The sequence below is a fragment of the Orcinus orca genome, chromosome 2, assembly GCF_937001465.1.
Source record: "Orcinus orca chromosome 2, mOrcOrc1.1, whole genome shotgun sequence".
In the NCBI taxonomy this organism is placed as follows: Eukaryota; Metazoa; Chordata; class Mammalia; order Artiodactyla; family Delphinidae; genus Orcinus; species Orcinus orca.
This window is the reverse complement of record NC_064560.1, coordinates 107,845,446-107,873,343: the sequence shown is the minus strand read 5'-3', so window position 1 is coordinate 107,873,343 and position 27,898 is coordinate 107,845,446. Positions and strand designations below refer to the sequence as shown.

At 36.1% G+C, this 27,898-nt stretch overlaps 1 protein-coding gene across 8 annotated transcripts in view; it reads left to right on the top strand.

The window, feature by feature from the left end:
- Positions 1–589: 589 nt before the first annotated feature.
- AP4E1 (adaptor related protein complex 4 subunit epsilon 1) overlaps positions 590–27,898 on the top strand; it is a 94,792-nt gene continuing 67,483 nt past the window's right edge. For 5 of the 8 annotated variants that reach the window (XM_049706037.1, XM_049706041.1, XM_049706043.1 and 2 more), the window contains exons 1-10: positions 590–809; positions 2,798–2,869; positions 5,813–5,936; positions 9,636–9,709; positions 12,100–12,221; positions 14,823–14,982; positions 16,548–16,714; positions 20,128–20,201; positions 26,805–26,927; positions 27,030–27,139. In XM_049706037.1, coding sequence (XP_049561994.1) covers positions 660–809; positions 2,798–2,869; positions 5,813–5,936; positions 9,636–9,709; positions 12,100–12,221; positions 14,823–14,982; positions 16,548–16,714; positions 20,128–20,201; positions 26,805–26,927; positions 27,030–27,139 — 1,176 coding nt within the window. In that variant the 5' untranslated portion in view covers positions 590–659. Of the gene's footprint in view, positions 810–2,797; positions 2,870–5,812; positions 5,937–9,635; positions 9,710–12,099; positions 12,222–14,822; positions 14,983–16,547; positions 16,715–20,127; positions 20,202–26,804; positions 26,928–27,029; positions 27,140–27,898 lie in introns of those variants that run through there. The other 3 variants (XM_049706038.1, XM_049706039.1, XM_049706042.1) reach the window with 3 other exon arrangements.

Sequence of the window (27,898 nt, the reverse complement as noted above, 5' to 3'; positions counted from 1 at the left end):
GAAGCGGGGCGGAGGGGAAGAGGCAGTGGCCAAGAGTCCCCCGTACGCGGCGGGCGCTGAACCCAGTAGGTTGAATCCACAGGACTGCCGCGCCGTCATTCAACACCACCAGGGTCCCCGGCACCGCCAGGGCCAGGGCCGCGCGTGGCGCCGGGGCCCAGCATCGATTCCGCCCCTCCGAGTGCGGCCGAGGGAGGTGGGCGGATTGCCGGTGGTCCCCCAGACAGTGAGAGGCCGCCGAGAGAGGGCCAGGAATGGCCACCTCCCCGTGCGGTCTCGGGCAGCGCGGAGGCGGCCAAAGGGAAAGGGAGACTTTTGCGGCCGAAGTATAAGAGGGACAGACGGCAGCGGCTACCTCAGGAGGACCCAGAGAAGCTCGGGACGCAGGGGTTGCCGTCGAAACCGGGAGCGTCCGGCCCTTCTGCTCCTCCACAGGAGGACCACGTCCACACAGGCTTGGCGCGCTGTCTTTCGCTTGCGGACTCTCGCGCCCTCCCGCGGCGTCTCTCTAGAACGACACTGTGCTTGTCCGCGCAGAACGCGAATAAAGATTTCTTTTTCAGACAAACAGGAAGTGCCTACGGTGGCCGGGGAGGCGGCGGGGCAGGGCCTGGGTATGAGGCCGGGCGGTGAGCGGAGCGCGGGTGGCGGCGGCGGCGATGAGCGACATTGTGGAGAAGACGCTGACGGCGCTGCCGGGACTCTTCTTGCAGAACCAGTCGGCTAGCGGGCCCGCGGCCGCCAAGGCGTCCTTCTCCTCCCGACTGGGCAGCCTGGTCCGCGGCATCACCGCTCTCACCTCCAAGCACGTAGGTGTTTTCCGGGCCGGGAGGTCAGGGGCGCCTCGGGGAGGCCCCCTCGCTGGGAGGCTCCGGTCCGGCGGCGAGCCTCCGGGGCTGGCATGAGGCGTGTGTGTCTGTCGGTCCTGGCGTCTGTCCGGAAGCGTCACTTTGCTGCCCGGACTGACAGCTGGGAGGCCGGGTTTCCACGGTTGGCCCTGACACTGACTCATTATTATCTGGGGCAGATATCTTTAATCTTTGAGCCTCCGTGTGTTTCTTGAACGTTGACATAACGGAGTACCAATACATATTTCATAGGTTGTTTCGAGAGTTAGATGAGACATCGAGCGTGTGAAACTACCAGGTGCCATGGAAATGTCAGCATTATTCTTCTAAAAAGTTTCTTTCGCACTCGGGTTCTTTCTGGCTCCCGGTTCTTTCAACTGCTAGATGTCATACACTAGAACAGACCCTGCCATTTGAACCTGTTGTTCAGTATATTTGGGGAGCTTGAGGTTCTTAGGTTAGACCTACGGGTTGGGCAAAGAAAAAGCATAATTCTCCCCAAATGCACTATTTGCTGAGTAAGTCTCTGCCTCAGATGGGCTTTGAAAACGAGCAGTTATAATGGAAGTTTTTAAGTTCCCACAGACTTTTCAAAGCTTCAAGGATTTTGTATCTTAAAAAAAGATCATGTGGTAGGTCAAAATCTGTTCAAAAGATATTTGTGGAAGAGACTATGTGTTAGACCCTAAAGAAACAGTGTAAAACACATTTCCTTTTCCCAAGGAATTGGTCCTTCATCTTGGGCTTAAGACAGCTGTAAGCAGTATACAATGAAATATGTGTCAGGAGAGAAGAAAAGACAGAAGGTTTTTCTTCAAAGTGCTCTTTGGGTTTAAAAACGTTCTTTTTTAAACTGAAATAAGATGATGTACTGGGGAGGATATGCTTCACATTCAAAAATCACAAAAAAACAATTATTTGTAGACTTGATATTGCTTGTCTTAAAATTTTGTCCTTTGCTAGTTTTTATGAGGTGGCTGAATGAAATAAAATATTTTTTTTTTTTTTGCGGTACGCGGGCCTCTCACTGTTGTGGCCTCTCCCGTTGCGGAGCACAGGCTCCGGACGCGCAGGCTCCGGACGCGCAGGCTCAGCGGCCATGGCTCACGGGCCCAGCCGCTCCGCGGCACGTGGGATCTTCCCGGACCGGGGCACGAGCCCGTGTCCCCTGCATCGGCAGGTGGACTCTCAACCACTGCGCCACCAGGGAAGCCCAATACTTCTGGTTTTAAACTGCAGTTTGAAACTGTACATAAGGTATCTAAATGTAGCTGTACTTCACTAGCATTGTTAATTCTTGGTTAGTCACCTAATGGGCACCTGCTAATTCAATGTGTAATTTAAAGATAGCATGATATTCGTCAAAATTGGGGTCAATTTTCAAGTGCTTAAGGAGGTGAAATACAATGCAGACAGTAGAAGTAACCATATTAGTGTATTTATTATGTGTGTGTGAAAGAGAGATGGGAAGTGAGGGAAAGGATGCAAAGAATAAGGAAAAAAAGGATAGGGAAGAAGAGTATAGTTTAAGGGGAAAAGAACAGTTTCTGTTTCTGCCTTCTTACCCTGTTTCTGTATTCCATGAAGAAGGAGAAGTTGTGAGAACCTTATTCTGGGCCACTACATAAAGAATTGCTTTTCTACTTTCTCTCCACTGTTAATTTTTTTAAAAAAGGTTTTCTGCTAACCCATCCTTAAGGGGACAGTAACTGAGTGAAGAAAAGAGGAATGGTGAGTTAGCATGAAAATATTTATTCTTTCCAGGAATGATTCTGAGAGTTGGAGAAATGCCTGTAGGCAAATCTTAAGTGCATAATTTTTGTAACTCTCCTTTAAAATAATGTATCTTTTTTATTGAAAATATTATAAGTTATATTTTTCCCTTTAAAAATACTGTTACAGTTTAAAAAGATGGTTATTCATGCATTCAAATATTTTCATTTTTTCAGGAGGAAGAGAAATTAATCCAGCAGGAACTGAGTAATCTGAAAGCAACTGTTTCTGCTCCTACTACAACTCTGGTAAGTTTGCATAGTCAGTGCCAGCACATTTTGAATTTGAAATCTGGTCCACTGTGGACTCAGTAGTGGCATTAATTGATCAGTTGCTAAAATCTAATTTATCACAGTCAAGATCAGTTATGGATGGTAACAAGTCAGACATTAATTTTAGCCTTTTATTGCTGACTGGCTGCACCAGAGCAAGACTTGCTTGACTGTTGTCAGTTCAGTGCCAACATGATGATAGTTACATAAATGTGGGACTCCTGGGACCCCAAGGCTGATCCTATTGTTTTAATGTTGTGCACTGGGAGAAGGTTAGGACACATCATTTAAAATAATATTTTCAGGGGACTTCACAGGTGGCTCAGTGGTTGGGAGTCTGCCTGCTAATGTAGGGGACATGGGTTCCATCCCTGGTCCAGGAGGATCCCACATGCCATGGAGCAGCTAAGCCCATGCACCACAACTACTGAGCCCGTGCGCCACAGCTACTGAGGCCCGCATGCCTTAGAGCCTGCACACCGCAACTACTGAGCCCACCTGCTCTAGGGCCCACGTGCTGCAACTACTGAGCCCGCGTGCTGCAGCTACTGAAGCCTGCCCTCCTAGAGCCTGTGCTCTGCAACAAGAGAAGCCACTGCAATGAGAAGCCTGCGCACCGCATCAAAGAGTAGCCCCTGCTCGCTGCAACTAGAAAAAGCCCGCGCACAGCAACAAAGACCCAACGCAGCCAAAAAAAAAAATAAAAAAAATAAAAAATAAAATAGTATTTTCAGACCTGAATTGATATATTGTAAATCTCTCATTTTACTGTTACATCTTGGAATATAGGTTGGCTGACAAGGTAGAAAAGTGATTTTCTTGCTGTAAAACTGAGTATATTGCACAATAGCTAAATCAGGATCTAGTTTTTAAAAAACTTGGTTCCATATAATTTGATTTTCAAACAGCATTCATTCAGCAACTATTTAAGCTGTGACCACCATATGCAGACCACTGTAGGACTGTGGGACTGTCCCTACATAGTTAGATTAAGGCCTACTTTTTTTTTCTTTTAATTTTTATGTGGTTTCAGATAATGAGATTTTTCCAAGCAACGTTTATTCAGGAAATATTTTGTGAGTGCCTTCTTTGTGTAAGTTGCTGTGGAATACACTTCTAATAAAAATATTGTGGTGATCATTTTGCATGAATACATGATTATGTATGTGAATAACACTTGTAAAGTCTGAGAGAATATATATATTTCCTTTTATGGTCATAATAATATGTGGACAAATGAAACTCAAAACATAGTTAATGGGACCTATGCGTGTATGTGTATATGTATGTGTATGTATAGATATGTATATGTTTTTATGTGTATGTATAAAATCACTGTGTGTTATGATACTTGATAGAAATGTTACAGAGAAATGGCTTCTCTCTTTTCATTTAGTTTGATTTCCATTTTCTATAATTGGCATCAGTAAATACAGTTTTCATGTTACCAGGCATAAACCTGGTGTTGACAGAATTAAGATAAGTAGGTAGAAGTTAGGGAGCCAGAGTTTGAAGGAAGATTTTATAATATTTATGGTCATCCAGCTCTGGGCATACTTTACAGAATAGTCTGTCCCTGAGGTGGTCATGTAGAAGTTGGATTATAATTTGTTAAAGAAATCTTTTAGAGTGAATTCCTGCATTGGGAAAAGCATTTTCTTCTCCAGAAATAAGAGAATAATAATGTAAATGCAATAGAATTTTACTTAAAGTCCATAATGACTTTTGAAAAACTATGAGATAAAATGTTACAAAATCAGGGTTGATACTTAATGGCTTAAATGAACACTTTCACTCATTGATGTAGAAGCCTTTGAAGAGGCTTCCAGTATACTTTAAGCTTGTTTTCTCAGTGTTTAGTAGTTTTAATTAATGAGCTGATGGATTAACTTTTATTAAACACAAGGGACCTAAATTAAATCATTAAACATTATTCCCTTAAGATTTTCCTATGGTTTATTTTTAAACTCTTCATATTTACATGTACGTGTGTGTATATATATATATATATATCTATAAAATCTACTCTCTGTATATAATATATATGAAATATTAAATGTTATTCTTTAAAACATTTTATTTTACTGTTTCTTAAGCATTTTGTGATTCAGTAATCCTGTAATATATCAACCTAATTAATTTTTAGATATTAAAATAGTCTGAGCTTTTCTTATTTTGAAACACATTTATATTTTAAATTGTTGATTAAAATTTGCTATAAATATTGATGCAGATATTCTTATACTAAGAAAACAGATTTATAGAATCTCTTAAAACAAGTTATTAGCTCGTGTTGTAAATATTGAAAGATCCAGTTAAGTTAAATATTAGAATGATTATACCATTAATGAAATCATAATAGTTGTGAGAATTGTTGAAAAAGTAATGCTTATAAAACAAACTATCGCCTATTATAATATAGCACAGTAATTCTGAAGAAACTCCAGGTGCAATTTAGTCTTTAAATGTGAAAAATATTTTCATTACAGAAATTATTACCAACTTGTGGGAACTCTATGGATGCTTTCATTTGACAAAGTATGTTAAAATGATGTGGTACATTCTAGAAGCCACGTTAGGGTACCACGAGTGAAATTTTGTCTGAGGACCATGTGTGTCACATTATAACCAAATTTTATGCGAGGGACACCTAGAATTAGAAATAGCTGCGTTTGATTTATTTTGTATTGTTGCCAGTAACAAAATATTGAGATAATTTTACTAAAATGTGTACTGTTGGTAGTTAAATTTGGGAGAAACTCTTTATTTATAAAGTCTGACTTTGGGTGATTAATTTATATATGTTATTTCTTCAGTGCCAGGATTAAAGAACTCTCCTATTAAATGATTACAACATACTAAAAAAAACATCAAAGGATTCTATTTATTTATACTGTTACTGGATATTTTGTTTTTCAGAAAATGATGAAGGAATGTATGGTGAGACTTATATATTGTGAAATGCTTGGATATGATGCTTCCTTTGGTTACATACATGCAATCAAGTTGGCACAACAAGGAAACCTTTTAGAAAAAAGAGTAGGTATGTATGTGTTTAAGACTTTTGCACTTAATGTTGTCCTTAAAGTTCTGGCTATTATATAAAGTGAATGGTGGCAGGTGTGTAGTATGTTTTTAGAACACTGCCTTGTGATTTCCAAAGCTTTAAAAGATAACACTTCAAAAACTCACAGCCTAAAATGGAATCAATTTTCCTGATTCATAGCATTTTGGAGTTATAGAAAAGATGAAAAATTGCCTGTTCTTGTGATGGTGGTTAGATGACTTTGTCAAAATTCATTGAACTATATACTTAAAAGGGTGAATTTTCTTATATGTAAATTATACCTCAGTAAAGCTGATTTTAAAAGGTCTGTATAACCTTATCAGTTTAATGATAAGGGATGATTTTTTTTAATAGATAAAAACTGAAATTGACTTGAATAATTTTCGATATCCTGCTCCTAGTTTCACAATTGTTAACTATGAGGATTTGAGGTATCTTTTAAAAAATTTTGTTTCTATAATCAACCTTTAAGTCTATTAGGAAAACAAGGACTTAAATCTTGTATTCATATATGTACAGCTTTATATCAGAAACTTAAGAAGGAAGCACTTTAGAATAATATAGGAGTAAAACATGTTCTTTATTCAAAGAAGTTGATAGTGTCATGTTGTCAGGGACCAACGTTCTTCTCAAGTTATATTGACCTGTGCTGTCAGATGATGGGTACGGCGTGGGAGATGTCTTGGTAAAGACTCTGAGACTATATGAACACAGTATTCCACTTGTTGAATCTCACTCCACCGAAAATACTCTTTTGTCTTCTAGATTTGTTACATTCTTCCCTCCAAGTAGAGTGTCCTCTGGCATCCTGTCTCTCCCTTTCTGTATTCCAAACCAAGTTTTAACTCTTCTGTGATCTCTCAGGTGGCTCCTACCATCTGTTGTCTTATGGTGTTTGTCTTTTCATGTCTTTTCCAAACTAATTCTGAGATCCCTAACAACAGGAAATTTAGAAAACAATAGATAGTCTATACTTTGTACATCTGTTGCTGTATTTTGCTTTTTAGACTTTCATGTAATTTTTCCATTTTCAATTAAATTTTATTTTTATTATTTTATTGGTTTTTTTGGCCACGCCACGCGGCTTGTGGGATCTTAGTTCCCCGACCAGGGGTTGAACCCAGGCCATGGCAGTGAAAGCACTGAGTCCTAACCACTGGATCGCCAGGGAATTCCCTAAATTTTATTTTTAAAATATGTAAAAATTACATATGTAATTTGTAATTTATACATGGTCCAAAAGTTAAGACCTGATAAAAAGGTATAGTCAGAGAAATTTCATTTTTATCTCTAACCCCTCTACCAGCTTTGCCCCTTACCCCATGGGTAACTATTTTCATTAGTTTCTGATTAATCTTTCCATTGTTTCATTTTGAAAAAACAAGCAAATTCATGAGTACACACTCAAATACTGTCTCTTACACAGAAGATAGCATGCTACAGAGATTACTCTGCACCTTGTTTTGACATCTTTATACTTTTATACAATTGCATAGTTTTCAGTGGGCGGATGGATGTACTGTAGTATTTTCATCTAGGTCCCTATTGGTGGATATATGGGTAGTTTTTATTTTTTGCTCTAATAAATAATGTTGCAGTGAAGGACCTTGTATGTGGGTTATTTCATAGTTACAGTGACTAAGGAAGCCTCACAGTCATTTTTACTGAGATTCATGATCTTCCTTAGGAAAGTTTTTTATTGACACCTAGAAAGACATGTATGTGGGTATCAGATATTCTTTATGTGTGCTAATGAGTGGAAGTTTTTTTTAAGATAACATTTAAATTTTTTATGCCTTTACTCCAGTACCGTTGCCTCATCTACTCTCCTGAGATTTCTAAGGCTAGCTTTGGTGCTTTCTCTGATGGATAATGCATTCTTATTTTTCACATGAATACTGCTGAGTAAATAAATCTCAGTACCCACTAAGTCAGGAATTATGTTAGGTGCTTTATCTTGTGAGATGTTATTTCGTTTGACAGAGGAGAAAACTGAAGCTCAGAAAGGTCAAGTCAATTTTCCAAGGTCATAGAGCTACTAAATGGTGAAGCCAGAATATAAACCCAAGTTTCTATGAGTCAAAGCCTGTATTCCTATCCTGTACCTCAGTCTTAGTCATATCAAATGTATTCTATAATCATAGTTGTTATTCTTTGTTTTCCTGAAACCTTTAAAATTTTTTGAATCACAGAATATCTTTTTCCCTGTTTCCTGATTATCAAAACAGTTTCCTTGTTTTCCCTGATTGTCAAAATAGGATATTCTTTTTAACAGATAGAATTAAGATTTCATAAGGTTTTGAGGTGGTCTTTGGATTAGTTTGTTGATCTTAGTTCTTGTATCTTGATATTGGTGACTTGAGAGGGGGTGATATCTTAGCTGAACAGATGTAATCTGATAAGACCTAATTTCTGCTTTAAATGCTGTCTAGGGTTTTTCTCTTTCCTGGTCCTGGTTTGTTCTTTTTTGTCTCTCCTGATTGTGGGAGTGATAGCTCTGCTCCTCTGACCTTCAGTGAAGATGTTGCAGTGGATCATGCTGCTACTCCTTGGCTATGAGAGCAGGAAATTTTTAACAGTTTTCCCATCTTCCCCAACAGACACATTATGGATGCTGGGTAGTAATAGGGATAGTTAACACTAGAATTCCTAATAAAAAGGCTGGAAGAATTGAGAAGAATGAAAAACAATGGGGATGGGAGTCAGGGAATAAGGTCTTAAAGTAGACTGTGTGAGAGGCAGAATAACATAGGGGTTAACAACATGAACTAACTCCTACTGGCTGGATTGTAGTCTTGGCTCCACCATGTAGTAGCTGTAGACCTTGGGCAGTTATCCTTTTGGGGCTTCATTATTATATTGGGGATAATAATAATATCTGCCTCATAGAGTTGTTGTGAGGATTAAATGAGGTGAGACTTGTAATGTACTTAACCCACAGTAACTGTCTAACAAATGTTATCGAAATTAAGGGTGACAGGAAAATGACATGGAGCATCTAGATTCCATGCACATGGTATTTGTCAGTGTATTAATGTACTTCCTCAATTTTAAGTTGTATTTTTTAATATTTTGATATTATTAAAATAAAAGTACTTAAGTAAATGAGTACATTTAATGTGGTAGACATTGTTTCTTTCCTCAACAACTTTTATTCATTCAATAGTTTATCGTCAAATTGAGAAAATAAGGTATTGTTTATGGCTAATAGATGATTTACATCATATGGATTGGTATCAGGTAGCTCATTCAGTAATACAAATAGCTAGTAACTCACTATTTATTAACTGTAGTAGCTATTAGTTTTTAAATAATTATATTTGGCTATAAGACAGAAAATGTATTGATTGATTGTGTAGAGATTTGCACAGAAGATGGAAGGCATATATTCCTAATGTCATTTACAGGACTTTAAGTTGGTGCACATAGCCTCTTTTCCATTTCAGTTACATCCTGTGAAATACCTGATTGTGAAAGACTTCAGGATGAAGAACATCTGAAATCTTCCTTACTGAATTTTTTGAACCTTGTTATTTTACTATTTGTTTTTATATTTACCTGTAACTGGTATCTTTGACACTTAAATTTTGGAATATATTATTGCTTTGTTTAACTTTTTGGGAAATGTTAATTTTTGGCAGGTAATTATGAGACTTTTCCTCTCAAATTTTATAGGTTATTTGGCTGTTTCTTTATTTCTACATGAAAGTCATGAACTGTTGCTTCTCCTTGTGAATACAGTTGTAAAGGTATTGTATTGTGTGCTGGTTAATATGAAGTCTTAAATTATTCCTTCAGGCATCTGACATTTCTCATCAATCATATTAAATTAGGTATTTTTCAAAGAAGGTAGGCTTATAGAATGGGCTTAGAAAGATCTTTTATATCAGTTTCTGCGTCTGTAAAATGAGGATAATAATAGAACTTAACCAAGTTGTTAGGGTTAAATGAAACACTGTAGAGAATAATAGTTGCTACTGCTGCTGTTATTATTGTTTCATTTAAAAAAGCAGAGTTAACGAAAATAAACTCAAAATGGTCTAAAGACCTACATGTAAGACCTGAAACCATAAAACTCCTAGAAGAGAACATAGGTGGAACACTCTTTGACATAAATTGTAGCAATATTTTCTTGGATCAGTCTCCTAAGGCAGAAGAAAAAGCAAAAATAAACAAATGGGACCTAATTAAGCTTAAAAGCTTTTGCACAGCAAAGGAAATAATTGACAAAACAAAAAGACAGCCTATGAAATGGGAGAAAATATTTGCAAATCATGGGACCGACAAGGGGTTAATATTCAAAATATACAAACAGCTTATGCAACTCAATATCAAAAGGAGACAAACAACCCTATGAAAAAATGGGCAGAAGACCTGAATAGACATTTTTCCAAAGAAGACATGTCGATAGCTAACAGGCAATGAAAAGATGTTCAACATCACTAATTAGAGAAATGCAAATCAAAACCACAATGAGGTATCACCTCACTGAGAATGGCTATCATGAAAAAGTCTGTGAACAGCAAATGTTAGTGAGGATGTGGAGAAAAGGGAACCCTTGTACATGGTTGGTGGGAATGTAAATTGGTCAGCTACTGTGGAAAACAGTATGGAGGTTCTTTAAAAAACTAAAAATAGAACTACCACATGATCCAGCAATTTCACTCCTGGGTATATATCTGGAAAAAATGAAGACACTAATTTAAAAAGATACATAACCCCAGTGTTCATAACAGCACTATTTACAGTAGCCAAGACATGGAAGCAACCCAAGTGCCCATCAGCAGACAATTGGATTAAGAAAATGTGGTATATATACACAATGGAATATTATTCAGCCACAAAAAGAATGAAATACTGCCATTTGCAGCAATGTGGATGGACCTAGAGAATACTATTGGAATTAAATATTAGTAAATAAGTCAGAGAAGGACAAGTACTGTATGATATCACTTATATATAGAATCTAAAAAATAATACAAATGAATGTATATGCAAAACAGAAACAAACTCACAGACATAGAAAAGACACTTGTGGTTACCAAAGGGGAGAGAGGGAGGGACAAATTAGGAGTATGGGATTAATAGATAACAAACTACTATATTTAAAATAAATAAACAAGGACAGCATAGGGAATTATACCCATTTATCTTGTAATAACCTATAGTGGAGTATCATCTGCAAAAATACTAAATCACTGTTCTGTACACCTGAAACTAATACAATATTATAAATAAGTATACTTCAGTAAAAGAATACATTAAAAAAAAAGCAGAGTTGGAATTATAACTCAGATCTCCAGACTCTTAGTCAGATACATCTTCCATGCTGTTGTCTTTTTCTCTAGGATCTGTTTTAAAGGGATGTGATATAAACTGAATAATTAAAGTCTTTTAAATTCTGAAAGTCAGTTTAAAGAAGAACAGAGTTTAATTGGGTAACTGAAATGTACAGATAATAAAAACACAATTTAATGCATACACAGTATTGTTTCCTGTTAAACGTTTAAACAAAATTGGTAATGAAGTATAATTGAATTGTTGAGCTTTTTCATGTTTATCTTGTTTCAGTCTTTTGATATGTGAGAGAGTAGTGTGTGTGTGGGTGTGTAGTATCAATACTTTCTGAATTAAGTTATATACTCTCTTAAGTTTACTAGTAGCTTAAACTTTTGCAAACTTTCAAAAACGTAGTTTTGGGTTCTATTAGAATGGTTTGTAAACTTTGTGCTTATGTAAGTATATATGAATGCATGCATTTTATCATATATATTCAAGAATTGCTTCCTTTTAAACTTCCACTCATATTGTTGATTAACAAGAAGAATTCATAAAATTATTCTGTTACTAGTTTAGAAAAGTTTTAAAGGCTGTAATAAGGAAGACTACTTTGGTCATTGTCAGGACAGAAATACAGTCTCCTTTAGTTCAGTTGCCTTTTGGCTATCTTTATCTATTGACTCTATTAAGGCAAGTGAAACAGGGATATTCCTATAAAATATGAGGTAAGCCTAAATGTACAAATTAATTTAAAAAGTTAGTAGAAAACTATTAAGTGTGTAGGACCATTGCAATGTTGAGCTCAATGTCCCTAGATTCAGAATTTGCACTGAATGTTTTCTTTGCTTAATAATGTTAGGACTTGCAGAGCACTAACCTAGTAGAAGTATGTATGGCACTTACTATCGTCAGCCAGATTTTCCCTCGAGAAATGATTCCAGCTGTTCTTCCATTAATAGAAGATAAACTTCAACATTCTAAGTAAGTAAATTCTTTTTGGATAGGTGTCTACACTATGTATTTCAAAAGGAAAATTTATACTCAGAAGTTTATTCTAACTTTAACTTAATGCTACCAGGATAGAGGATATTCTTTGACTGCCAGGTATAACGCAAAAATCCCTGATATTTGTCCTTTATTGTCCTTTATTTTTATGTGGGTTTAGAAAAATGTTAGGCAACTTTCTAAAGTTAAACTGAGAGTCAGTGAGGCTTAGCATCAGGAATCCTTGGCTTTCTTCCCACTTCTTCTGCTAACCATCAGGGGTCCTGTTTTTCTCTTGGCTATATGGGGTTGGTGGAAGATCCTTAGTTCTCACAGAGTTGTTTTGAGGATAAAGTGAAGTAATGGAAAACACATGGAAATGGTTCAAGTGCTATGAACATAGACCTTCAATGTATTGGGGATGCTTTATATCAAAACTGCAGCTTTCAAATTCTGTTTTATAGCAGAATATATCCAAATGAACCTTAACTTGTATTTTGCTAATCTTGTATGATTCCTTAACTCTCTCCTTCTCAACTTGATTACTTTTTCACCACATTTGGAATTATTTTGTTTTTGACCAAGCCCCTTAACTTCATAATCTTTAAAGTTAGGGAAAAGTTTACAGTCACTTGCCATTTTTCCTTTGTGATTGCAGTATTTTAGTTATATATACATTTTTGATAAAGATTTCTTTTGTTACTCATAATATTTCATATGCTTAAGTCAGTATTTTTAGTGTTCTAAGATTTTAAAATGTTGTTTTATGGTTTGTGTTCTTTAAATCTCGGACCATGAATATTTCAGCTAAAAATGATAGCTTTTTCTAAGAATTATGGAATAACTTCAGAGATTTTTCAGACTTGTAATATTTTGTTTATATCAAATCTGTGTTTAGAACAAATGATGGGTATGGAAAATTAATTACTGGAAATAAAATATTAGCCTTTCTTAGATAATTAGAGGTTGATATGATCACAGCAGAGCATATTTTTATGAAATTTTTCCATACCACCACTGTTTTGTGGTAGCCATACTTATCCTTTGTATGAAATCTTTCAAAGAATTGAATTTTTTCCTTGTTGCTTCCCATTTACCCTTTCAATTTTTTCCTTATTGCTTCCCATCTACTGTCATTTCAAGTCTTGGCCTTTCCTGTCTTCTACCAGTTAGAGTTTAGACTTTCTGAAACTCTGCTTTTGCAATCATGGCCATACCTAACTCCATGCTATGGAGTAAAGAGCTAAAGACAGAGCTGTGGGACAGAGCTACAGATAAACCAGTAGATATCACAACGAAGCTATGAGACAGGGCTTGGACTCGACTTTTGAATCCCTGGTTATATTTCAGCACGCCAAACTCACAGCCCGAATCCAGGTTTTTTGATATCTTGTGTTATTGCCAACACTTTGGGCCAGACCTAGGGATTCCTGAGCCTGTTCAGAGTTTGTATTCTTTTTCCTCACCTCATTTACTTACTCTCTCCTGGAACTCATATTGGTTAATGCCCAATAGCAATACATTGGGATATAGTTTACAGTTACTGTAGTATTAATACTAATGGCAAATCTTTTGTTAATCTGCTTTTCTTTTTATGTGAAAAGAATTTTCCAGCATGACATAGTTTACCTAGGAAGATAGTAGGTTGCTTGTTAATGCAGAGGCTGGGTGGCCATTTGTTAGGAATGTTATAAAAAGTATTCTTGAGTGAAACACAGAGGATTGCATTGAATAATCTCAATTTTGAGATTCTGTGATTTTAGGTAACAGAAATACATATTAAGGAACCCTGAAAATAAATACTTCTGTACTGCTGTTGTGGGCACTGCCAGCATAGTCTGCAAATATGAACTATGTGGAAATAGGCATAAGAGACAAAAACAAAGAATATAATTCCTTGGAAACTACATTATGTTCACAGGATAGCAACTCTTTATTTTTGCTTCTTGTGTGCTAGACATTATCTGTTACAAATGAAGTGCAAGACTTGTGTATACTTTCCTCTTCATTGTAATGAGGTTTTTGAAACATGAGCTGGGCAAGGAGAGGAGTAACATCTTTTAACGTAAGTCCCCCTTATACTCCTCTGCCCCCCCCCCAAGTATTTGGAGTATGTTTGCCCATGATGTAAAAAAAGAAATATGAAAAGCTAGAATGTTAAGGAGACTTTTAATATTGATGAAGAGACTGTTTAATGTTATTGGCAGAAATTACCTCTCACTCATTTAAATTTACTGTTGATTCTTTTCCCAATTTCTACAGATATGGCTTTCAAAAATGGAATTAGGGAATTAACGAATTTATCTTTCCTGGTTTGTTTTGGTTTCAAAAGTAATATATGCTTGTTACCAAAAAATTTTATAACTAGAGAAATATATAACATGGACAGTTAAAGTCTCTTGAGGTCTTACCTCCTAGAGATAACTACTTTTATAGTTTGGTAGATTAGAATAAAAAATTAATAATAAATGTGTAATTCTTTCTTTTTAGCTTCAGGTAACAGCTGGTATTTTACAATCATCTGGTCCATAATCTTTTCAAACTAATAAATGTCTGATAATTCAGATGGTTTATTTAGATTTTATTTTTTATCTTTAGGGAGATTATACGAAGAAAAGCTGTCCTAGCATTATATAAATTCTATCTTATCGCTCCTAATCAAGTACAGCATATCCATATTAAGTTTCGGAAAGCACTTTGTGACAGAGATGTTGGTGTCATGGCTGCATCCTTGCACATATACCTTAGGATGATTAAGGTAAGTTGGCATTTTGAGCAGGTACTGAGTAGCTACCATTAGAAAAATGTAATTATGTAATTAAAAGAAAACTCATATTTTTCAGTAAAATGCTTAAGTCACATTTAAATTTGTATTATTGACACTTTAATAGTAATTTTTGCATGTTGTTGATCGCATGAGTTGTAGACAAATTATAGATTTAGTCTTTTTTTATGCCTAAAATTTTTTCATGTTATGAAAGAAGCATGGAAAAATGGTAGCTCTGGAAAGTGGTTGAAATTTTCAGATTTGTGGTTTTTCAAGCAGTGCCTCCCTTTTATACAACTTCATGGGATACATATAACGATTTATAGAAATGAGGAGAGCTGGTGGAGAACGTGCGAGGCATAGTCTACAGTGTTGACTCCATACGTTGATACTGTGTTGGAGGAGGAAGGGGGGTTGGATACTATGGTAAAAAATTTTTCTAAATGATACGGGTTTATACTAATTCAACCCCAGTGTATTGCCTGAAACCCTTTGTGTCTGAAAGTATATACTTGTGAGAGATTTCATCATACATCATAATGAAATGGAATATGCTGTTGAAATCAATTAAAAATTACAGAAACTGAAGGTTGTCTTTACTTTTATGCATTGTGTGCTCCAAAATAGTGTGGTATAAATAGATAATTGATATTAAATCTTATTTTTCCTCTAACATTTATTAAACTCTGAAAGAGCTATTATTTCCCTTCCAAAAATTTGTCCTTGATACACAGTAAAAATTACAATGAAGAGTCTAACATTCATTTTGAGGAATGTGTATTTAATTTCCCCAGTTCAGGCAGATGGTTACTAGACCTATAGTGGTGATCAATTCGTAATATACATAAATGCTGAATCACTATGTTGTACACCTGAAACTAATATAGTATTGTATGTTAACTACACTTCAGTTAAAAAAAATAAGATGAAAAAAAAATTTCCCCAGTCCAAGAGATTAGTCAGATAGATAATCAAGGCATACTCATTCAGAATCACAAATATGTTTAAATACTATAGAGTTAATTAATTTTTGATAAGCAGGCTTACTGATTTTGGGGGTTTTAAATGTTTGAGTAATTTTGGCTATGCTCTTCCACCTGGAACATATTTAGTTCAATCACATGAGAAGTCTTTTGAAAACAAAATTCAGAGATTGGAAACAGACCTTGGTTTTCATCAAAAGTAGAGATATTACTGCTTTTTTCAGTATGCCAGTTCTTTTCAATTTTTGCTTTAATTGCTGATACTAGCTTTTAAAGGTTCTAAGATGTAATTATAGAACTTTGGAAATGTGATTAAACTGTATAGGAAGTAGGAAGTGGTGGAAGCTTTTTGGGGCATGATTCAGCTCTGGATCTGGTAGCCAGAGGAGTTTCATGGTGGAAGAAATTACACAGTTAGAGGACTGTTTCTTTAAATATGAACATGAAACTTCTTAAGTGAGCATGTATTACGTTAGATTCTATATGGCATTTCAACCAGGTCTATTTTATTTTTAAGACATTATTATTAACAGAAAGTTTTTTGTTTTGCTTTACTTTGTTTTTTGGATGTAGGAGAATTCATCTGCATATAAAGACTTGACTGGGAGTTTTGTAACAATTTTGAAGCAAGTGGTTGGAGGAAAACTCCCTGTAGATTTCAATTACCACAGTGTACCAGCACCATGGTTACAAATTCAGCTGTTGAGAATACTAGGACTTCTAGGAAAAGATGATCAAAGGTAAACTATTCTAGGTAAATTTGGTAGGCTTTAGTCATCTAGAGGTTTCATGATAAACCAGCTTCTCCCAATGCTTAATTGACTTAATAGTGATAAATAAGCCACTATAAGAAGTGTAAAAATTCAGGTTGCTGGGATAATCCTGGCTCTCTGCTTATCTCAGTCCTACTCACAGTGCAAAATGCCTTTGAAGCTCCATATGTTCCATGAAACTTTCTTAACCATTCTAGTTTGGGGCTTGGGAAACTTTTTTATAAAGGGCCAGATAAATATTTTAGGCTTTGTGGGCTATATGTTGTCTATTGCAGCCATTTAATTCTGCTGTTGTATACAGCTCAAAAGCAGCCATAGATAATATGTAAATGAATGAGCACAGCTATGTTCCAAAAAAACTCTTTAAGGACATTAAAACTTGAATTTCATATAATCTTTTTGTGTCATGAAATATTATTCTTTTGATTTTTTTTCAACCACTTAAAAATGTAAAAACCATTCTTAGCCTGTAGCCAATACAAAAACAGGCATCTGGACAGATTAGGCATGCAGACTATAGTTTGCTTACCCTGTTGCTCTAATTGGAACAATTCATTTGTTTGAATTACTCTTTTAGGCAGTAATTTTATTAAACTTTATGGGTGCCTTTCCAGTTACTTATATTTTTGTAACTTTTAATTTTGCTGTAGTTTTTCAAGCTTACGGAAAAATTCCAAGAATAGTACAGGGAGCTCTCTCTACCTCTGTTCATCAATTATTTGTATTTGCTTTATCATTCTTTCTCTCTCTGTGTGTGCATGTGTGCACACCTGTTATTTTTATTTAAGAATTTTTTTTTAAACTGTTCAAGAGCAACTAGATTTGGTCCCCTTGAGAGCAAGGACCATGGCTTGAGCCCCTGATGTGTTTCTGTCTTGAGAAAATACTGTTGATCAGGTTCTGACTTTAGAGATGTGGTTTTGTTTTATACAGTAGGGTACAATTTATATGCTAATCCTTTTTTTAAAAATTTTATTTATTTTTGGCTGCATTGGGTCTTCGTTGCTGTGTGTGGGCTTTTCTCTAGCTGCCACGAGCGGGGGCTACTCTTTGTTCCAGTGCACGGGCTTCTCATTGCAGTGGCTTCTCTTGTGGAGCACGGGCTCTAGGGCCCACGGGCTCAGTAGTTGTGGCACACGGGCTTAGTTGTGGGATCTTCCCGGACCAGGGCTTCCCTGCATTGGCAGGCGGATTCTTAACCATTGCGCCACCAGGGAACTCCTATATGCTAATTCTTTAGTCTCATTTTACTAAGGGATTGTCCTCTAGGCTATTATTGCTCCTAGTAATGTCTCCTCAGTTTCATGTCAGCATCCGTCTTTGGTGAGCTCCTGATGAGCGCTAACTGGGCTATATCACTCTTGGTGTTGCTATTTTACTTTTTTCTATGTTTATGAATCTCAACCTTGATTGAAACCTAGGGTGAAAACCTGGAGTTGATGGAGCAGACACACACATTGGAAATGTTTGTCCTATTGTGGAGCTCTAGTTGGAGTTCACTAGAATTCTGTTTTAAAACCATGAATTTCGTAGTAATGCATTCAGACCTCACTGGTCCAAAAGGATTTAATGCCATCATATGTTGTCAGGAAGTAACTTTGGAGGCATTTAGTGAATTTACTAAATTCATTAACTCATTATCTTCCTTCTTTCCTTCATGGATGAATTTGAAGAATATGTACAAAGATGAGTATGTTGAATAGAGTTCAGAGAGGTCAGTTGAATAGAAATTAGGCTTAATTAAATGAATAAAGAGTAGAACTCTCTTATAATGTTATGGAACATTAGAATGTTCGTTCCCTCCTTTGTTGTTTGAACTCTAATAAGATTTTATGTTAACGTATATTTCTTAAGTTATGATTAGCTCAATGTGGCAAAGTAAAAATGTTAAGTTATTTTATAACAGGATTCTAACGTATTTAATTGAAAGAATTAACTTACTGGAAAAATCTCTTATATTTATGGTCTTTTATATGTATTGTTTGAATATTTTCTTGTGTTTTATAGCATTCTGCTTCTTAGGTTATTAACATTTAGCTCAATCATGTCTGCAAATGTTTCCACATTTCATGTGGTTAATTATGACTCTTATGCCAGACATTGGCTTTTAAAATTGGGCAACTATACCATAATCTAAGTGTAGTATTACCAAATTTGGGGAGGGAAGGATTTGTAATGTCTACTATACGGTTGTTGTCTGTGCAAGAAATGCTTACATAATAAAATGAGGAATTTTAGGATATGGTTCTGGATTCTCACTGGATATTTATACTTTAGTTAAGATGCAATAGAAGTACATGCATTTCATATTGAGTTTTACAGCTGTATATTTGGGGAAAAAAGACATTTTCTGAGAAAGTTGTAACATACATGATATGAAATTTGTATAGCCCCAGATTATTTTCATCTTTTTGTTTGTTTTATAGTGTAGTTTCTCTGCAAGAAACAACTGTGTATTCTGTGGGTCGGGGTTTTTTCTGTTGTTGTTGTTACTTTTTTTTTGGCTACGCCACGTGACCTATGGGGTCTCAGTTCCCCGACCAGGGATTGAACCTGTGCCCCCTGCATTGGAAGCGTGGAGTCTTAACCACTGGACTGCCAGGGAAGTCCCTGGGTATTCTGTTTTGATGGTGCTTTTTTCTATTAGTGCTTTTTGAGTTTACAAAACATACAAAAATATCAGCTGAGAAGCCATAGTTTTCACATTGGTCTCTTGGAGAGGACTTTTCCTTGGAGAAAAGGCTTGGTGGCAGAGTGCTAGGGCTCTATAAAACACTGCATTTTTGTATAGTATCTACCTCAACCCAGTAACTATAACTGTAATCAGTGACCATAAAGACATAGGAATGGTTTTAATCTGTTAATTCCACAAAATATAATTTCTTTATATTTAACATAAATGAAAGTTAAAATTTTCTTTCTGATGAACCTGGTGCTGCTCAAAGAAAGACTAGTATTTGAATATTTTTTAAAAACTAAGTGTTTGAAATACAGATAATATACTGTCTGGAGTAATCTGGTTATGTAAAGTATTAGTGTAGTAACTTTAAACAGGTAGAAATATTATATTATGAAGAAAATTATAAAAGATAGCATGTTCAACCAAACAAAAACTTTATTTGTTAAGTAGGTACAGATTGAGGAAAGAGTTGATTGACTTATCTCTTCATTGACTAGTCAGCTTTGATAAAGCAGGAAGTTAAACTCATGAAAAAGAACAAATGGAATCTTTAAGAAGTGAAATTCCCAATTCATAAAATGAATTTCTTTCACTTCTTTTCTGTAGATCCTCAGTTTTAAAGAGAGAGAAGTTTGAAAAACTATGTTTTATTGGGTTATAATACTATAATTCTACTGCAAATAAAATATCTTTTAAACAGGACAAGTGAATTAATGTATGATGTTCTCGATGAATCCTTACGAAGAGCTGAGTTAAATCACAATGTCACATATGGTAGGTAACATATGTAAATGCTGCTCTAATGTTTTCAGTATTATAGCTAAATCTGTGTTAGAATATTATAAATTTCAATAGAATTTTAAATGTTAATTTTTAAGGTGGTTTTGGGATTATTATTTTTCACTGGAAGCATTGAATAACTAATAAAAATAATTTGAAATTACGCCATTGTTTAAATGTTGACCTAAATTGACTATTACAATTGTCTCTCTTTTCAAGTCTTTATTTTTAAAGAGAAATTGTCTCTGTATTGAAAATGTCCATCAAGCATCTAATTGACTGTGAAGATAACCTAGTAGGTCCATTCCATACTTAAGACAGTTCTTAAATGAAATACTCAGTCAACTAGTCACCAAATATTTCTTAAGTTTTTGTTATTTATCAGACCCTGTGAAAGATGCTTGGAATACAGTTGTGAATAAAATAATATCGTTGAGCTCACAGCCTAAATAGATGGAAGGGGACAGGTACTAGAAATATTACAGAAATGAATTTACAAGGTACTCTGGAGAATACAGCAGCTAGTCTTAGATGAGAGGGAGAACAAGGAAGGCTTTTCTGAAAAAGTGATATTTAAGAAGATAACTGAAGGATGAGTATGATATAGATAAGAATATATAGATGTGGAATAATGTACTTTTTAATGAAGAGACAATAGCTATTTATGTTAAATACAATTTTACAAAGTAATTTAGTGATAAGAGACAAGAGTAAAATGGGGGAAGAGGGAGGAGAACTGAGAAAAGTAACCAAAAAAACTTCCAGTCTTAATAGCCAGAGGGAAGAACTCTTAGTTCTTTATTGATCAGCCTGAAAAAGCTCGTTGAAGAAATTGGGATATTTGGAGATATTTAAAGGATAGAAGTAAAACAGTTTGAATCTCACCTGGTATGGAGAAGGGCAATAGAAGAGGTATAGAGAGGTATAACTCAAATGAGAAGTCATTCTTAATCTGGTAAAATACCGTGAAGTAGGGGATGGAGAGCATTACTTGTTCTTTCAGACAATGGTAAACTGTGGATCTTTAAGAACAATGGTTGTAGAAGTGCAGAGTAGACTAGAGGGCAGAAATTGAACTAGTTTAACTGTAATAAAAGTGCTTGACAAAAATGCAGTAGGAATAAGAAAGGATTGCATGCATAAGACTAGTATGGAAAAAATAATGCACGTGGTAGTGAATTGGGATAGTAAATTTTGAAGCATAGATTTATGTTTTGCGTGTATAAATGGTAATTAAGGTAATAAGTGTGGTGTATTCATTTGTTCACCCAGTATTTATTGAATGCCTACAAAACAAAAATTTAATTTGTAAACTAGGTACAGATTGAGGAAAGAGTTGATTGACTTAACGTATTCCTCCATGGTAAGTGTGGGAGCTTAAGGGAAGAATAAGGTAGACACAGGCCCTGCCCTTATAAGTATATAGTATAATGAATAGTTGACATCATCTAGGATCCTGCTATGTAATGAGAAGAATAAGGTGCCAGAGATAAGGATGATCATTATTGAGGCAGGTGGTTTGGCTAGGAGCTGTCAGTGTATCCAGAGTAGTGTCAGAATCTTTGGAGGCAGCTAAAGTATATTAAAAAGTTTTGCTTGAGATATAATCATGGTCTAGGATAAGGGTTTGAAAGGCTCTCAAGGAATTCTGTTTAAAATCAATTTTCTGCTTTTCTTCCTTGCAGAAAGTTTTTTTTTCTTTCTGTAATTGACATTTCAGCTTTAATTTTTAAATTTTTTTGAATAGGTAATATATGCACATGGTTCAAAATTCAAAAGGTACAAAAGGGTATACAGTGAACAGTAAGTGTCCCTTTGACCCTTATGACCCACCACCCAGTTCCCTCTCCTGGAGATAACCACTGTTACTACTTTCGATTTAGAGAATACTGTATACCTGAGGAAATATATTTTAATGTTCTCCATTAGGACATCCTTCTTTTATTAAGATTGCTGGGACCAGTGCCAACAGTTTATTTCTTTGTAGTCTGTCAGTCCAGTGTTTCACCTTGCCAGAGCAACTTAGTTTCTGTTGTTTCCCTTTTTTCCTTTATTTATCTTCTCTTTGTTCTACATTTCCCCCCGTATTTGTACTGATACAGTTTATAGCTTACAGTGAGTTTATCAATGGTAGAGTGTTCTCTAGTAAACCTAATATAAATATCTTATTACTTAAAAATGTGAATTTTAATTATAAACTTCATAAGGGCAGGGACTGTGTCTGTCTTATTGGCCAGCATATCCCAGTATCTGGCACTGGATTACTCAGTGAGTAATATGTTTTAATTGAATTGAAGGAAGAGAAAGTTATTTTACTTTTATCAGTTATCTTATTGGGTTTCAGTCTTAATATTTTTTAAACTGTATTTTTTTTTTTTTTTTTTTTGCGGTACGCGGGCCTCTCACTGCTGTGGCCTCTCCCGTTGCGGAGCACAGGCTCTGGACGCGCAGGCTCAGCGGCCATGGCTCACAGGCCCAGCCGCTCCGCAGCATGTGGGATCTTCCCGGACCGGGGCACGAACCCGTGTTCCCTGCATCAGCAGGCGGACTCTCAACCACTGCACCACCAGGGAAGCCCTAAACTGTATTTTTATGAAAGTTTCATTATTGTAACTTAGTGTCAAATCAAGAAATAAATCACATCAGAGGCATTTACTGAGTATCTGCTATGTGCCAGGCATTGCATAAAGTGATGTAGAGGATATGAAGAAGTATTAAATATAATCTTTGCCTTCAAGGAATTTACAGTATAATGGAGAAGATAACTTATTTATGAAAGCATAATATCAGTATAAGGCAGAATGCAAAGGGGAGATAAAGTCAGTAAATATTACAGGAATCCAGAGGCGATAAAGATCACTCTGGGCTTCAGGGCACATAAAGATTTATTGATGTAATAGGACCTTGAAAGATAGGATTAAGATAGCCAGAAGGGAGGTTAAAAGTGGTTCTAAGGCAGAGGGAACATGAGAGAAGGTGCAGAAGCGGGCGTGTTTAAAACAGTTTCAGAGAACAGTGACTTGCCAGCCTGTTTGGACAGTTCATAGTGAAGCAGTGGGAAGCCCATGTTGTGGAGGTTCTCCCATGGCAGCCAAAGGAACTTTATACTGTATAAATCTGGAGGTATGGAATAGTTTTGGGCAGGGTACTGATAAGATGAGAAAGACATTTTTAGTAAACTATTTGGTAAATTGGGAGAATTACATAAAATGGAGTATAAGGGATAGAACCATCAAAAGTAGATAGAAGTACTTTTCCCACTAAGTACACCTAAAAACTCTGGACATTATATGTAAAATAAACATATAAGACTCTGAAAGGTGGAGAAATGAAGGTAGACTGGTTAGGGACCTTTGCATTCAAGGAACAACACCAAGGTGAGTACCCTGGGCTTTCTTTTTGCCTCATATACCCCAGACTGGGTACTGAAGAGCCAGCAGTCTGAAAATGCCAACAGGTGCAGACAAAAGTGCCCTGAAAAAAGCCTGCTCTCTAGCCAAAGGACTAAGGGAAAAAGGGCAAACTAGCAAGATAGAAAACTTTTAGACAATAGCTCTTCTATTACAGTCAAGCATCACACAGAAAAAACTGTGGACCACCCACAGCGGCAGAGGCTGAATGGAGAGTCAAGATTTCCACCCTCACCAGATACAATGAGGTGCCCTAACCCTCCCACGGGGCTAGTGGTGAAGACCAAGAGGGGCAGCTGCAGTTTCATCCCTGCCAGATGTTAAGGGGGACCCTCCCTGGCATTGCCAGTGGAGATGATGTGGGAAGCCTGGATTTCACATTATCCAGGAGCAGGGAATAATGAGATACCCCTCCCATCTTTCCTGAGGTGGCGTTAGAAGAAGTCTAGTGACGAGTTAGGGCTTTTAAACTGGTCACGTATACCAGGGCCACCCCCTTAATCTCAATGCAGGTCGTATAGGGAGCAGTAATGGGGTGCACCTCCCTCTTCCAGGCAGGGTACTTCCATCCCCCATCCAGGAGGAACCAGCATCCCCTGCCTCTCCAAGTGTTAAAGGAGGCAGAGCGGACTGCCACCCTTATTGCATGGTACCCGCATCTCCCTGCCAGAGTGGTGACAGTAGTTAACTTATTTAAAATGAAAGTAAAGTCTAGTCTGAAGGATACAGTGTCAGTAGAACTTCTTCAAATTTTGTGCATAATCCTACCCAAAATATCTATGATAAAACCACAGTGTCACAAATGTTAGAATGTTATTAATTTTTAATTTGTTAATTTTTTACTTGATGGTATTTTGATTAGGACCTGGCTTCCTCTGGAAGAGTAAACAAAGCTCCACGATGCATTTTACCTTTAGAAATCCTTAGAAGCTCTACAGCAAGTCCCCTACGTACAAACAAGTTCCTTTCCGAGAGCATGTTTGTAAGTCCAATTTGTTCGTAAGTCCAACAAAGTTAACCTCGGTACTCAACCAACACAGTTGGCTATATAGTACTGTACTGTAATAGGTTTATAACACTTTTCACACAAATAATACATAAAAAACAAACACAAAAATAAATAAAGCATTTTTAATCTTACAGTACAGTACCTTGAAAAGTACGGTAGTACAGTACAACCGCTGGCATACAGGGGCACATTTGTATCTTCGAAAGTTTGCAACTTGAAGGTTCGTATGTAGGGGACTTACTGTATTCTTTTAACCACTGCAGTGAGGAGACAGCAGAGTAATTGCTTTTTCATTTATGGACTTAGACTTTTGTAGAGTTGGAGAATAAAGGCTATTAGCCTCTAAATTATTTAAAAATAATTTTAAAAACCTGTTAAGTTCATTTCAGCTCATTTATGCCTAGGTTGACTAATAAGTGCAATTTTTGAACTATTAATTTTACCTAAACTAGCTTTTCAGAAATCTTATGAGCATCTAAATATAAAAGTTTAGGTTTTAGATGGGTAATGAGAAGCTTTTGTTGTCAGTAAAACATCTTGATAGGAGAGCTCTAAACGGTAGAAATCCGTAAAGGAAAATATGTCAGTTATGATAGAAAATGGAACATCATCATTTTTAATCTTACTTAGGACTAGCACGTTTGTTCAGGGTTTGGCAAACTTTTTCTGAAAAGAGGGCTAGATAGTAAATATTTTAGGTTTTGTGTCGGTCATATAGGTTTTTGTCATATATTCTCCTTTGTTTATTTTAAACCTTTAAAAATGTAATTGTATACCTAAAAGTAATAATTTTATATGTCAGTTATATCTCAAAAAATGTAAAAATCATTCTTAGTTCACAGCTTACAAAGATAGGCTGAGGGCTGTGTTTAACGATGTGTTGCCTACTCCTGCCTTAGTTGATTAGTTAAGTTAGTTGACTAAGGCTCTCTCTGTTTACTTCGTGAAGTCATAAAATCAGCTTTTTTCATAGCACAGAGTAACGACTTTTTACAGCATAACATCTGGATATATAAAGAATCTTTTTAGGTTCAGTTGACTTACTTTGTAGGTTTTCCTTTAATTAAAGTCAGTTCCCTTCTTAAAGAGTTGTTTATTTCTTAAAATTTTTCCTTCTGATTTCTTTTCTCTCTCCTTCTTTAGAAAGTATTTATTTATGTAAAGCTTTTTACCAGAAATTTATATGTGTATCAATTGATAGACAGCTTAGCAGTGTAAAACATAGTTAGTTGAATATTCAGGATCTATCTTATATCCTGTACACAAATGTTTGATTGTTATGTTTTAAGCTTTTGGAAAAAGAGCAGGAGTGATTCTATCAAAGACACGATATGCTTCAACTATATAGTAGAACTGTTTTTAAGTCTGCTGATTCTGTGTCTCACTTCTCGTTCTGTGATTCCACAGGACATGCAGGACTTAATGGTGCCTAAATGATTCTTCTTTACCATGGCGAAGCTCCAGCTCTTTGACTTATGCTCTTTAAGAGAGTTTGAAAAAAATTTTAGTATCCACTTTGATCATCTATTATAGCTATCAGATCTTTGATGAGACCAGAAAATCAAATTTGAACACTATTAAGATGTTCAGTAGATTTTCTATATCCTTGGAGATTAATTGTTAAAAAGTGGTTTGAAGATTTTTGAGTAGTGGCCCTATTTTGAAATAAATGCTAGAGCATCCTGAAATGATTATGTTGAAATAAACTGCACTGAAATAAACTACATATACAGTTTCTATGTAAAAGTGGTAGAAAATGCCTAAGAATAAATTATTTTAAGCATTCAAGGAGTGTTGGAAGTATCTATTTATATGGGAACAATGAATGTATTATGTGTCCGTTAGAATGTGATTTCCTTGAGGGCAGGGGTTTTTGTCACCGCTGTATCCATACTAGTAGAACAATGTCTGGCTCATAGGAAGTTTCAGAAAATACTTGTTGCATGACTGAATATATCATTCTTATCTATTAATATATATCATTCTCTTTAAATAGTACTGTGGTAACGTAATCCTAACAACTGTATAAAGCCTGAAAACAGTAAAGTTCTTATCTTTGAAAAATTTTGACTAAAACTGACCTTCCAATTAGTTTGTTTTGTTAGGAGTTCTACACAGATATATTCTTTTATTATGCCTTAATATGATCCCTGACATTATAATATTTTATTTCTGTAGCTATTCTGTTTGAATGTGTACATACAGTCTATTCTATTTATCCTAAATCGGAATTACTTGAGAAGGCTGCCAAGTGCATTGGAAAATTTGTTTTGTCACCTAAAATAAATCTCAAATATTTAGGTAAGATGATTGGTTCTTTTGATGGAAATTACCAAGAGAGTTTTTGAAATTTGCTGGTTATTTGTTTTATGTCACTTTCTATAATGTAATCTTTGCTTCTAGGATTGAAGGCTCTTACCTATGTTATCCAACAGGATCCCACTCTGGCTCTTCAACACCAGATGACAATAATTGAATGCTTAGACCATCCTGATCCCATTATTAAAAGAGAGGTAAACTGGTATTTTGAGTAATGTATGTGAAGTGTTACAATTTTTGAACTTTTTGTTGGTATTATAGAGAGAGATTAAAATGGTGGGCAGTGTGTATGTGCACACGTGTGTGTTTTAACTTTTGAGTGCATTTTATTCTTTCTATTGAAGTTTAAGGAACTTTTCTAAAAAGCACTTGTGTCAGTAATTACAAGAATGGTTTATTTATTTATTTTTTAAAAACATCTTTATTGGAGTATAATTGCTTTACAATGGTGTGTTAGTTTCTGCTTTATAACAAACTGAATCAGCTATACATATACATATATCCCCATATCTCCTCTATCTTGCATCTCCCTCCCACCCTCCCTATCCCACTCCTCTAGGTGGTCAGAAAGCACTGAGCTGGTCTCCCTGTGCTATGCAGCTGCTTCCCACTAGCTATCTGTTTTACATTTGGTAGTATATATAAGTCCATGCCACTCTATCACTTCATCCCAGCTTACCCTTCCCCCTCCTCGTGTCCTCAAATCCATCCTCTATGTCTGCGACAATAATGGTTTTATATTATGAGTTGGGGCTTCCCTCGTGGCGCAGTGGTTAAGAATCCGCCTGCCAATGCAGGGGAGCCCTGGTCCGGGAAGATCCCACATGCTTCAGAGCAACTAAGCCCGTGCGTCACAACTACTGAGCGTGTGCTCTAGAGCCCACAAGCCACAACTACTGAGCCCACGTGTTGCAGCTACTGAAGCCCATGCGCCTAGAGCCCATGGGCTCTCC